We start from the raw sequence: 13,724 nt of genomic DNA, 5'->3' as shown, positions 1-13,724 counted from the left end.
GTATGAGTCTTCTCTCTCCTGCCGACACACCAGGTTTAATTCCGATTAGTAATATATTTAGTTTTGTTTTATTTGTTAGTCTATGTTATATATATATATATATATATATATATATATATATATATATATATATATAATTGCCTCCATGTCTTTTTCAAACTTTTTTTAAAGCTTATCCTTAATAGATTAAAAGGGGTCTTCTTTTTTTTGAAAACAATAAATTAAAAAGTGCTTAAAAATCCTAAAGTTTGCTTTCAGTTCTTGTCCGCCAAGCAATATGCCAATATGTATATATACATCTTGGCCGCCAAGTAAAACAAGAAAACAAGGCTTGTGGAGTTGTGGACCAATATAAGAAATTAAGAACCACCCAGGAGGTTTCACCCTCCACTGTTTTCCAATATATATACTACGTATATAATAAGAACCACACCAGAAGGCTTCAAAAATAGAATCATTAGAGCACTCCAAATCCGGGAAGATGGCCGGCGATATTACCGGCATCGGAGCAGAGGTGGTGGTAGTAATGGTGCCTCTGCCGGGGCAGGGCCATCTCAACCAGGCCCTCCACCTCTCCCGCCTAGTCACTTCTTACAACGTACCCGTATTTTACACCGGCGCCGCCCTTCATATCCGCCAGGCCAAGCACCGAATCCAAGGATGGGATCCTCTCTCCATTTCCAACCTTCATTTCCACGAATTCCCAACGCCGCCTTTCGAAACCCCCGCCCCCGACCCTAAAACCAGGTACCCCACGCAGATCCTGCCGGCGTTCAACGCCGCCTTGCTCCTCCGCGACCCCCTCCGCCAATTCCTTTCAGATCTCTCCAAGAAAGCAAGGCGAGTTGTCGTGATTTATGATTCTATGATGGCTTTCAACGTTCAAGACATTCCTTCTATACCAAACGCCGAGTCTTACTCCTTCCAGCCCATCTCGGCTATCTCAATTTACACCTTCCACTGGCTAAGTTTGCAGAGGCCGCCATTGCCGCCGGAAGCTGAGATTTTAAACGAATTAGGGAATTTTGAGACCTTTGTGACTCCAGAAGTGTTGGAATTTGTGAAGATTCAAGATGATGCCTTGAAGTTCAACTCCGGAACACTCTTCGATACTTGCAGAGTGATCGAAGGAGCGTTCCTGGACTTACTGGCGAAAGATCCGTCAGCCGGAACGGGCCAGTTATGGGCAATCGGGCCATTCAATCCGGTGATCCTACCGGAGAATAAAGATCCCAGCACGCGCCATAAATGTCTGGCCTGGCTTGACAAACAGGAAGAAAATTCTGTGATTTTCGTTGCGTTTGGGTCCACCACTACCTTATCCGACGAACAGAACAAGGAACTCGCGATTGGGCTAGCGAAAAGCGAGCAGAAATTCATTTGGGTGCTAAAGGAGGGAGATAAGGGAGACGTTTTCGCCGCAGATAAAAGGAGAGCCTATCTGCCAGAAGGATACGAAGATGAAATCAAAGACAGGGGATTGATCGTGAGAGATTGGGCCCCGCAACTTGACATTCTCGCCCACCCTTCAACAGGCGGGTTCATGAGTCACTGCGGGTGGAACTCCAGTATGGAAGCCATTTCAATGGGCGTGCCGATCGCCACGTGGCCGATGCACTCGGAGCAGCCGTGGAACGCCGCGCTAATCACGAAGGTGCTGAAAACCGGCGTGGAAGTCGACGACTGTACCAGCGAAGAAATGGTTAGTTCTCAGAGAATCGCGGATGCTGTGAAGAGATTAATGGCTTCCCCTGAAGGAGATGAGATGAGGAGAAGAGCGGAAGAAATAAGAGGCGCCATCATGTTATCGGTGAAGGACGGCGGCGCTGTTCCCAGGGAAATGGATTCTTTCATTTCTCACATCACCAGAGAGTAGCCATTAAAATTACTGTCCTGTTTGTTTTTTGCTTTTGTTTTTGTTTTTGTTTGACATGGGATAATTTGTTTATGCCCCTAATAAAAGACCATAATTAAATTAGTTTATTTATGCTATAAATAGTAACCAGCTCAGATGATAATGGCTAATAAGCAGTTGTTATTGAAGATCGAATTTGTAACTTATGGTTACAATTAGTGAGTTGAATTTACCTCAAATATATTGCATTGGAAAATCCATTTCCAGCATCAATGATTCTACAGTACGTAGAATACCAGAACACATTGCATGTACATCAATAATCTAGAATCTTAAATCATTGTATCAAATTAGAAATTACATTACTAAAATACTCAATTATTTAATATACACATTTGACCTAATTATTAAATATAATATATAATTGACAGAGCAAACAGTCTAACTATTGTAATAAGTTTATGTGAGAATTAGTTTCAATCGTTATATCGTGAACCAAGTTCCACAATGCACTATAGACACTAATCTAATGCACAGAATTAATATTCATAATGCACAAAATTTATGTTCATGATACACTGATACACATATACATAAACACCATATAATGAAAATGAATTATGTGTATTATGTTAAATGTTTATGTGTTTTCATCTATCTAATTTTATGCATTATGAACATGAATTCTGTAGTTTATGAAGTCAAATTCTGTATATTGGACCATGCTTCACAATATAAATTACCAGTTAGTTGTCTAACCCGATTCAATTTGTAACTTCTTCCATTCATGCTATTGGGTTTGGGTCACCTCATTAGGCCCAACCCAATAAACTTAGTTATACTTATTCATTCTGGCTTGAAAATTTCGGTCTCTTCCTGGGCCGGCTGGGCGAATAAAATTTAATCATTCACATATTGATTCATCTCCGTTATACAGTAGAGTAGTAGACTATGGTCCATAGTGCTACGTGAAACATGATCGTCAAATAAAATTGTATTATAATTAAAGTGATACTTTAGTGGTGCTAAAACAAAATTACTGTGTGTGAAAAATAAAATTAAAAAGCAAAGTTCATTCAATAACGTATATTGTTAAATGATACTGAAATATAATTAAAATGATACATCAGTAAAATTTGCCTCCAAACAGTCAAATGCTTAGTAGACTTAAGGCAATCATTATTCCATAGACCATGGTCCATACATTTGTGTCAACCATAAATAAGAAGGAATATATTAAAAGTATATTATTTGTATACATAAAGTACATTATTTGAAAGTACATGATTTTTTATATAGTATCAAATAATGTATATTCGTTACACAAATAATATACTTTTAGTATATTAAAAATGTATATTGCATTCATGGTCCACACAATAATTTGCCGACTTGAGGTCATGCCAATTGACAAATTATTGTGTGGGTTGTGGTCCACATAGCTCTGTGGACCACGACACAAAACGACGTCATTTTGATACTAAAAAAATTATTGTTCCGCGCGTGTTACAATAATGAAAATTCTGTGATAAAATAATGTATTTTTTGAGTTAAAATAATGTACTTTATGTGTTAAAATAATATATTTTATGAGTTGAAATAATGTATAATGTATTTTTATTATATGTTAGAATAATGAAATTTCTGGAGGTAAGATAATGTATTTTATGAGTTAGAATTATATATTTTGTGTTAGAATAATGTAATTTTATAAGTTAGAATAGTATACTTTATGTGAGTTTTTGGGCCTAGGTAATAATATGAAGTCAATCAACAACTTGCAAATACAATAACAATGCTTTAAGAAAAGTATTTAATTTTAGCATGTTTGATAAATGATGTTTTGACCTAGTTTTTGCAGATAATTACTACGGTTTGGCTACTTTAGTAGTTTGATTGTGTCAAAATGTTAACAATCCCGTTTGGTAATCAGCTATTTAAGTTGACGTTTCACTCTCATTGAAAATGAGCTCTGTTGTTTTTTAAAATTGTAAAAATGATGGTGAAACTTTTTGATGAATGAAGTTTCTGGTAAATTTTGTTCTAGTGTAAAATTTGTCCAAAAAAACATTGTCTTAAAAATCTTTACAATTATCATTCTCTATTATTCATCTCATGATCTTTTTATTATTTTTTTTTTTATTGACTATGTAAATTTGTTATTAACACAAGGAAGAGTCAATCAATTCCTCAGTAATCTATTAAAATAAATATTTTTTTAATTAATTTAAAAGTGGTAATTGTAAGATTAGGAGCTAAGAAGTATTTTTCATATAAAAACGGAAAAGTCTCTTATAGAAGTTTCTATGCACCATAAGATCCATTAATTAAAATGGAATAAAATGAGAAAATGGTGATTGTCCTAATAAAATCCTCCAATGAGTTAAAAGGTTGCATTATCATTTATTATATTGTTTCGAACCAATAATTTTGCCACCACTCAGTAGACAAAACTCCCCAACTACAAAAGATGAATTTGACTTCAAACCACGTTGTACAATTTTTGTCTGGGTTCTAGTCTTCTAGATGGATCGCTTTTTTTTTTTTTTTTTTTTTTTTTTTTCTCTTCTTCTTCTTCGGGTTGGGAATGAGAGCGATATATTGTATTGCCGGAGACCATGGAGTTGACCAATGAGATTGAGCACCCGAGCATGCGTAGAAGAAGCGAGCGCCTGAGTCACCGCCTCCCAAAGCAGCCGGCGGGTACGACATCCGACGGCAAGCGGCATGACCTCGTCGGACAGCGAGGCAACTAGCATGGAGAACAAGGCTTGATCCTGACAGCGCCACGCAAGATAGGCCGGATTAGGCATCAGCAAGCCCTCGACAGACGACGTAGGCAATGTTGAAGCCGGAGCGGGAATTGTGCCGTCAACATACCCCATGAGATTGTGACCAACGAGAAACGGCACAACCTAGGTTGAACAAGAAATTCCAGTAGGTGAGCTTGATACGGATGAAGTGATGAGCCATGGACAACGAGCTCATAGCCGTCGTGACAGAGGAGACGGCACCATCCGAAACCGTGCTCTCAGACGAAGTAACGGAAGGATCGGCCATGAGAACAAGTTAAACCTAGGCTAATTGATACCATATGAGAGCGATATATTGTATTGAATACTGATCAAACCTTTACAGAGTCTGGGAAAGAGTATATGTATACATAAGAGAGGTATAGAGAGAATAGACTACTAAATCACAACATGACTCTAATACATAGAGTCCTAATGGGAGGGGGGGGGGGGGCGGAATAGTAGAATCAATTTAGCCATATCCAAACTCAACACATTATAGACGAAAGGATCGGGGGAGAGTGAGGGCATCACTCCTTCTAATATGACACATAAGTCTAGTGAAACAAAACACGATATGGGTAAAATAATTTGCTAAGTCCCTAATATCCTGTAAGATAAGATTAAATGAAGAATTTCACTTGTATCATTTTTCAAGCCTTATACCACCGAAAGGGAATTTATCTCAATTGCACAAAGTCGAAGCCGTTGTTCTTCATCCACTCAAGAGCCTCTCTAACTGCTAAAGCTTGCTAAAATGCCTTTATGCATACAATTAAATTTGTGGTATGACTTCCATCATTCATGCATGGATTGCATATATAAATTGGAATACAATCATTTATAAAACTGACAACACCCAACCGTGTTTTATAAATATTGTAAACTTACAAATTTACAGTAATTATAAAATTGACTCATACAATTTTATCAGAGAACTATATTTTTATTTGAACACATAAGTAAGAAAGTGGGTGTCAAAAAGCATTAGAGTGATTTCTAGGGCCTAGAGGTTTAAGATGTGGATGCTAACAAAGACAAACATATCATAATCATTCATCTAAATAGGCAGACACAAACTGTAAAATAATTATATTAAACAAGTTTATTTGCTAATTCACTAATTGCAACACATTGACACAACTAACGGTCATTTTCTAGAATTTTTTAGAGGGTAATCTTAAATGCAACAACAATATTAAATTCTATTAATGTAAACAGATTGAGATTGACTTTTCACAGCCAAATTAAAACAAAGTTATCTGATGATGTGAGCTATGAAAAATTCCAGCTCGTTGCGGCTATAGTTTCCACCCGTGATGGACTCGTTCCCACTTTGATTTTTAATTCCGCCCGCATCTCGAGGGATGAAAATTCCCAAAAAAAACAAAAACAATTTATAGTTATCAATTTATATATTTATTTTTATTATAATAAATGACAAGTTAAAAACATCTTTTTTATTGTAATTATAATTAACATTTAAAAGTATTATAAATTCTTAAATTATAATTTTATTTGTAATATAAATAATTATTATTATCATCATCATTAAAATAATTAATATTTTATAAGAAATAACTTAATAGTAGATTTATGTTTTTGTTTTTAAAAATAAATCAAGCAGAAAAAAATATAAATTTTTAACATCCTTCCAAATAGAAAAATAATGTTTTCTTACTTCTAGTCAAACTCCATAAAACAAAAATATTTTTCAAAAAAAAAAATAAAAATCCGTAACCTAACATAACCTGGATGAATAATTTTTACTCTCAACTCTTACTAACACACAAAATTTTGATGTAAAATTTTTTACTAGGACCCACATGAGAAAATTAGTTTATCAATGTTATCATTTAGTAACTTGAGAGTACATATGGTAAAACTAAAAAATCAATTGACAGTTCTTATAATTTCACCAAATCACGTGATCTTTCAATATTTGCCACGAAGATAGTAGGTCATATGCATTTACAATTGCTTTAAATATTAAATATTGGTTGTTATTCTATTTTTCTCATTGTACGTGTCAAATTTAGTTAACAAGCAGGTCATACCATAATATTATTTACAATTCACATTTTCATAATATTAAGTTTGACATTAGTAAATAAAATTGGTAGTTTAAAAATTATATTAAATGTACTATATTAAGATAACATAAAATAATAATATTAACCAATTTTATTTGGTAATTGCAATACATCAATAATGGCCTTACGGTCATTTCTTGAATTTGTTAGAAAATAACGGCGAAGTTTGAAATTTTTTTCCATAAAAGCAAAAGCTTAAAATAAATGAGATATTTTAAGAGAAAAATAAAACACTTAGCAATTGCATATAATGGATGCAATCCCTTAACCTTATTATAGCCCCTTCACTTTGAGAGGTTGCCTCAAAGTTACTGTTTGTGAAACTCGATCTCTAATATTTGCTTTCAAACTTTACTCATGTGATCAATTAAGCTCCTCATGCGGGACGCTGATGATAATGATAAAGCAACAATACTCTGACCCCTCAAAACATGTTTTTCGTATGCGTTTTATTACCAGTTGTCATTTTTTTTCTTGGTTTCATCTTCCAATTCCAAGTAAAAAATCTATCTCAAATTTTACTGTGAAACGTGATGATTGTGAACCGCGCATCAAAATGACGTCGTTTTGATTAATGAAAACAAACGGATGAAAAGGCTTCCGTTTTGCGTAACTGCAGTTTCCTTTCAACATAGATGCAGTATAGTTCAATACAATTGTAGTTGTAGTTCCAGACAAATGAAATGACCTCCGTTCCGCACAACTGCAGTATTAGTTCATGATCATGCTCCACAATACATTGTGAACCATGGTCCACGGTATAACAACAGAAAATCAATTGGCACGTCTTTTAATTCCAGCAAGATCTTTTAAGATTGGATTCGTATCACCGCGACGGGGACTTTTGAAGACTAATAGATATTCCAAGTAGATTCCATGAATGTCGTCGTCCTTGGTAATAATAATATAGTGCAGATCAGACCAGTGCATGCTTTTTCTGTCGATCTAAAATGGACTAACTCTCTTTCATGACCAAATTCATATAATCTTTAGACAATTTGAGCACCATACTAAAATTCATGATAACATCAAAAGATGTAAAATCACTTCCAAATCCAACACGGCATGCAACAATTTGTTTATATATGTTAAACAATGGCAGTCAACCATATATATATGAATTAATTATGCTATCTCTCTCAAGTTAATTGTAAATTAATTATACAAGTTAAATAACGCCATCAAAATTAATTTATCTAATTGATTGCGTAGACCTAAATTAAATAGTTCAAATGCTGTCCAATCAAAACTAATTTTGTTTCAATTAGAACTCAATAATAAATATTATCATATCCGGGTTGTCTCCTTTTGTGTTGGATTAAGTCATGTATAGTATGAGATCATCCGGGATGCAATATTTTTTAATTAAAATATTTTTTTTTAATAAATTTATAAACAAGTATTACATCTTAATTAAAAAAGATACTAAATATGTTACGTGAAATGAGCTTGATCTCACACAAGACTTAAGGGTGGAGTATTCAACCAAGATTTTTATGACTTTTAACAAATTTAAAAGTTTGGTGGTATTAGATCTCGACTTTTAAAAATTCTTTAAAAGTCTACTAATTCTATTCATATTTTGTGAGTCTTTAAAAGTGTATTGGTCTTCGATTCAAACTTTTATATAGTTTTTAAAAGCTTACTAATATTCAAAAACTTATAAACTATCATAATAGAGTTTATGTGAACTTTTCCGTCACATTTATAAATAGTTGAAATCCAACCGTCTAACCCCAAACTTTTCAACTTTATCTACCGGCTTTATTTTTTCTCTGTCTAAACGAGATAAACTTTTCATCTATTTCAATCTAATTTTAACATTTTAAAACTTTCATAAATCTCATATATATTTTTTTATTTTTTATTTTCACACATATCTATATAAGATAATAGCTAATATTTTATTATTGTTAAAACAACAACTATATTTTGATACGGTTTGCCAAAGACCTTGTGGTCTAGTGGCATTCGATTTACACTCCCACATGGAGGGGAGTGAGTTTGAGCCTCAGTAGAGGTGACTTATGATATTGTAACATAGTCACTAGTGAAAAAAAAAGTATTTTGATACGGTTCACAACATTTATTCTTATTTTTTACTCTCTATGACATGACATGCTTTAATTTGGTAAGGGATCATAACCTTTATTCATTCTTCTTTTTCTTCCTCCAATCAAATGTGAATACAAGTGTGAGTTAAATGTAGGAGTAGAAATTTGGAAATCCATGAAATATTTTTTTTGCTTAAATACACCTCCTTTACTAAGTGGGTTGGGGATTGTATAGAGACAAACCCATCATAGTCATTCATCTAAAATTGTAGAATGCAATTGCAACAATCAGCCGCCTAGGCGCTAGGCGCCCTTAAATCGGAGAGAATTGCTCTCTAGGCGTCCGCCTAGTGCCTAACTGGGCCGAATTCGACCGAGTTAGCTTGCCTAACTCGACAGAATTAGCCGAATTAATTCGGACAAGTCGGCCTTGTTAATTTTTTATTATATTTATATATATTTAAATTTATTTATTTATATAAATAAGATAAGTAAAAGACGTATATAATATAATATATTTTATGCACACTCACACATACATTTTTTTTTTTTTTTTATAAATCGCCGCCTAAACCGCTTAGCTTAAGCGCTAGGTCCTACCATCCGACTAGGACCTAGCACCTAGTGCAACCCTATAATGCAGACACAATAAACTGTTTTAGTGACTGAGCTTGTCTCCTTTCATGATTCGACAGAATCTTCGTGCGACCACTATATGTCTATATGCAGAGAACGTCAATAGGAACGTAATATAATTAAACACAATGAGAAAACGGTCATGTTCTGAGATTTGTTGGAGGAAAATCTTAAACGTAAACGCAAACAACAATATTAAATTCCATTCATGTGGGCAACATATATTGAGATTGGCTATGTTTTAAACCAAGTTATCTGGTGATGTGAGCTACGAAGGATTCCAACTCGTCACACCCGCCGCCCACCGCGATCAGTTCTTTCAGCTCCGCCGCTCTCCGCCTCATCTCCTCTCCGTCCGCCGACGCGATCAGTTTCTTCACTCCTTCCCCGATTTCTCTCCGCCCAACCACTTCGTCTCGCCGCGCCCAGTCCACCAAACTTATCCCCATTTTCAGCACCTCCGTTACGAGCGTGGCGTTCCTGGGCTGGTCCGAGTGCATCGGCCACGCCGCGATCGGCACTCCCATTGAAATGCTCTCCATGCACGAATTCCACCCACAGTGACTCATGAACCCTCCCACGGACGGGTGCCCCAGAATCTCTAACTGCGGGGCCCACTCCCGGAGAATCAGCCCTCTTCCTCGTACTCTTTCCTCGTACCCTTCCGCCAGCTCGGCTCTCCTGGCTTCCCCGTCGAAAACGTCTCCCCTGTCGCCGTCTCTCACCACCCAAATGAATTTCTGCCCGCTCTCGTCCAGCCCCGCGCCCAGCTCCGTGATCTGTTCATTGGACAGTGAAGTTGTGGACCCGAAAGATACGAACAGAACAGAGTCTTTCTCTTGCCTGTCCAGCCATTCCAGGGATTTGTGACGGTTATTGATTGAGTCTGTGAGGAAAACCGGGTTTAATGGACCAATAGCCCATTGAGATCCCGATTTTGATTCTTCCCCAAGGAGATCAATAAAAAGCGCTTCTATTTCTCGGCAGGAATTTAGAATGTCTCCGGAGATTCCATCCCAAAACGCTCTCTGCGTTTTCACGAATTCTGCAAACTCAGGTATGAAACAGCCCTCCGGCGACGGCAGACAGTTCAGAACTCCGGCTTCCGGCCGGATTTCGGGTTTTCCGGCGCGTTCCCAGTGGAAGGAATAGATAGTAAACGCTGAAATGCAACGGAAACGGTACAGCTCGGCGTTCTGCAACGAAGGCACGTCCTGAACCACCCAACCCATCAACGAGTCGGCGATTACCACAACCCTCTTTTTATCTACGGAGAGATTACGAATCAGAGCGGTAAAGGGGTGGCGGAGATGCGACGTTGCGGAGAACAGCGGCATGAGCTGAGTGGGGAATTTTGTGGAAGCGTCGGGATTGGGCGGCGGGGACTGGAAATGCGGGATGGGGAGTTGGTGAAAATGAAGGTTGGGTACGGCTAGCGGGTCCCAGCCGTGGACGCGGTGGGTGGCCTGGCGGATGTGCGTGGCGGCTCCGACGTAGTGTACGGGGATGCCGTGGGCGGCGATGAGGCGGGAGAGGTGGAGGAACTGGTTGAGATGGCCCTGCGCCGGAAGAGGCACCATCACCACCACCACACCCATATTTGCTCCTTTAGTTCCATTTTCAAGAATGGAAGAACTGATTGGCATTGTTAAGCTGATTCTGTATTTTTGTGTGGTGTTGAATTAGATTGTGAATGGAAGGGGGACTACTAGACTATATAGGAATGAATTGGGACATACTATATACAATATTCATAATGTCTTTTTCCCATTTTTGCAAGATTTGTCTTTTTTTAGTAATCGACACTTTTTCCCATTTTTACAAGATTCTTCTTTTTTTTTAAGTAATTAACTCAATTATAATGTAATATCTGTTCATACATATTTTTTAACTTAACTGAGACATAAAGAGTCACTAAAGTCTTGAGCAGCTGTGTAGGATCAGATCCCAAAGATAGTCTATTTTTATTAGGCTTTGGACTTGGACTTCGAGCTACCGATTATGCAGCTTGACCAAGGTATTTTGGCAGATTTGTCATAATTATTAACCCGAAAAAAGGATAAACAAATTTCACATTCAAATTGATTTAAGAAAATTGTTAAAGGATATTTAATTAGTGGATCTTATTCCGAATTCTATTTTGTTTATTTTTAAAATTGTGGCACGTGGAAAATCAACACCAAATCCATGTTTCACTGTTTTTGTTCCAGATCTGTTAGGATATGCTTAGATCAGAACAATTGACGTGATGTTCATCAGATCAACTCACGGGAGATATTCCAGCGTTATAAGTGAATCATGGCCCACACAAAGTCACGATGTTTCAGTAAGTGGAAGAAACAGATTGTAATTCGTAACGGAGTTTCGCAACTGATACTACAATTCATCTCAAAAGATACTGTCTCACATTTGTTTTTATATTATCGAATGAAACTGTAGTTATATCAAAATTTAACTGTGGTTGTGTTGAAATGTAACTGCAGTGTATATAAACTAATACTGAATAACAGTTTTACATTTGTATTTTTATATTATCGAATGAAACTGTAGTTATATCGAAATGTAACTGTAGTTGTGTTGAAATGTAATTCTAGTTATGTTAAAATGTAACTGCAGTGTATATAAACTGATACTGAATAACAATTTTACATTTTTGGGTGTATATTGTCCAATGAAACTGTAGTTATATCGAAATGATATTGTAGTTGTGTTGAAAGGAAACAACAGTGTATTATAAAAGGAACTGTAGTTGTGTTGGAAGGAAAAACTACAGCGTATTATAAAAGAAATTGTAGTTGTATTGAAAAGAAAGCTAATAACAGGTTCACATATTTGAATAATATCGAATGAAACTGCAATTATATCGAACAGAAACTGCAGTTATGTGTTGAAATGTAACTGCAGTGTATATGAACTGAAAGTAAATAGAGCGGAACGGAGGCTATTTCAGCCGTTTGTTTTCATTAATCAAATCGACGTCGTTTTGATGCATGATTTTAAAAAATTCCATACCCAATCAGATTGCATCAAATATTCATCCTATTATTTGATTAATTAATAAAAAATAAACGATCCAAAATAATTAATATAAAGATTTAAATGGTCTAACATATATGAATGTAATATAAGAATTTCTATGATAACTTTTTTCTTAATATTAAAAAAAAAAAAAAAAACAAGAGAAGCAAAAATTTTATTTTAATCAAATTTAAAGAATTCGTTCTCTATTGAAATAATTTTTTCACCAACCAAACAAAGTAAAATATGTAGTATTTTCTTAAATTTGAGAAGAAAAATTAGAAAAGTATTTTCTTGTAAACCAAACACAAGCCATGAGTGCTTTTACTTTACCCTTAATTTGCAAAAAATTTAACTTCTTACAACAGAAAAGTTTTATTCAACAGGTCTATTATATTACCTTAGAATTGTATTATAGCAAAATTCATTGTTAGTCATCCATATAATCCATAATGGTAACATTATCACATTTAGTCTTGTTCTTTTAATTTTATCGCATTATAATCTTGACTTTCATTTGTGTACCATAGTTAGCCATTCTTTTAAAAATTTGTTATTTTTATCATTTACTAAATATGACTAACATGTAAGTTGATCATTCAATTAAAAAGAATTTACAAGAGATGGAAAGAAATTAAATAACATGTTAAGGCAAGTGCAATTACTCTCCTAAACTTTTGAAAAGTTCACTTAAACAATCCAACTTAATAAATTGGATCAATTAAGCCCAATTTATCAGTAGTTTCAATGCGTCAAAATAGCTAGTTGGAGTGTTTAATTACACTTTTCAATAGTTTAGGAAGCTAATTGCACTTTACTGTAAAATTAGAAGGCTTATTTGACTTTTATCTCAAATTTAAATATTTAAAAACTATATTAAAGTATTATAAAACACACAAAAAATCAAAATTAAAAATAATTAAAAGAATACTAACAAAAATAAACAAAAAATAAATAGTTAGTTTGGCCAACGAATAAAACGTAAAGAATATATGCCAACTACCATGTAGTGTGAGGACATTCTGGTTATTATTCCAAATGAGTTGCCATACGTTTGAACTCCGATGGTAGAGTCTTAGATTCTCTATATTTGAGAAAGTATAAAATATATATTACTTTATAAACAATCGTATGAGTATTTTTATTTTTTATTTTTAAGATGGGAACTGGGACTCAGAAATTGCTTGCAAGAGAATGTCGGAGAGCTAGGCGGAGGAGCTGGGAATAGGTGGAGGATGTTGGTTTGATGGCGGCGGAGTAGGTTGGGCAGAAGAAT

At 35.3% G+C, this 13,724-nt stretch overlaps 2 protein-coding genes across 2 annotated transcripts; one reads left to right on the top strand and one right to left on the bottom strand.

The window, feature by feature from the left end:
- The first annotated feature begins 405 nt into the window (after positions 1-405).
- On the top strand, positions 406-2,113 carry LOC116030407 (zeatin O-glucosyltransferase-like). The gene has a single exon (XM_031272651.1). It carries the CDS (start codon positions 482-484, stop codon positions 1,874-1,876), a length of 1,395 nt encoding a protein of 464 aa, XP_031128511.1. The 5' UTR covers positions 406-481; the 3' UTR covers positions 1,877-2,113.
- Positions 2,114-9,529: 7,416 nt separating this feature from the next.
- On the bottom strand, positions 9,530-11,112 carry LOC116028612 (zeatin O-glucosyltransferase-like). The gene has a single exon (XM_031270379.1). It carries the CDS (start codon positions 11,074-11,076, stop codon positions 9,682-9,684), a length of 1,395 nt encoding a protein of 464 aa, XP_031126239.1. The 5' UTR covers positions 11,077-11,112; the 3' UTR covers positions 9,530-9,681.
- Positions 11,113-13,724: the final 2,612 nt, after the last annotated feature.

The sequence above is a fragment of the Ipomoea triloba genome, chromosome 9, assembly GCF_003576645.1.
Source record: "Ipomoea triloba cultivar NCNSP0323 chromosome 9, ASM357664v1".
NCBI lineage: Eukaryota > Viridiplantae > Streptophyta > Magnoliopsida > Solanales > Convolvulaceae > Ipomoea > Ipomoea triloba.
The sequence above is the reverse complement of the archived record's forward strand: the minus strand, read 5'-3'. Positions and strand labels throughout refer to the sequence as shown.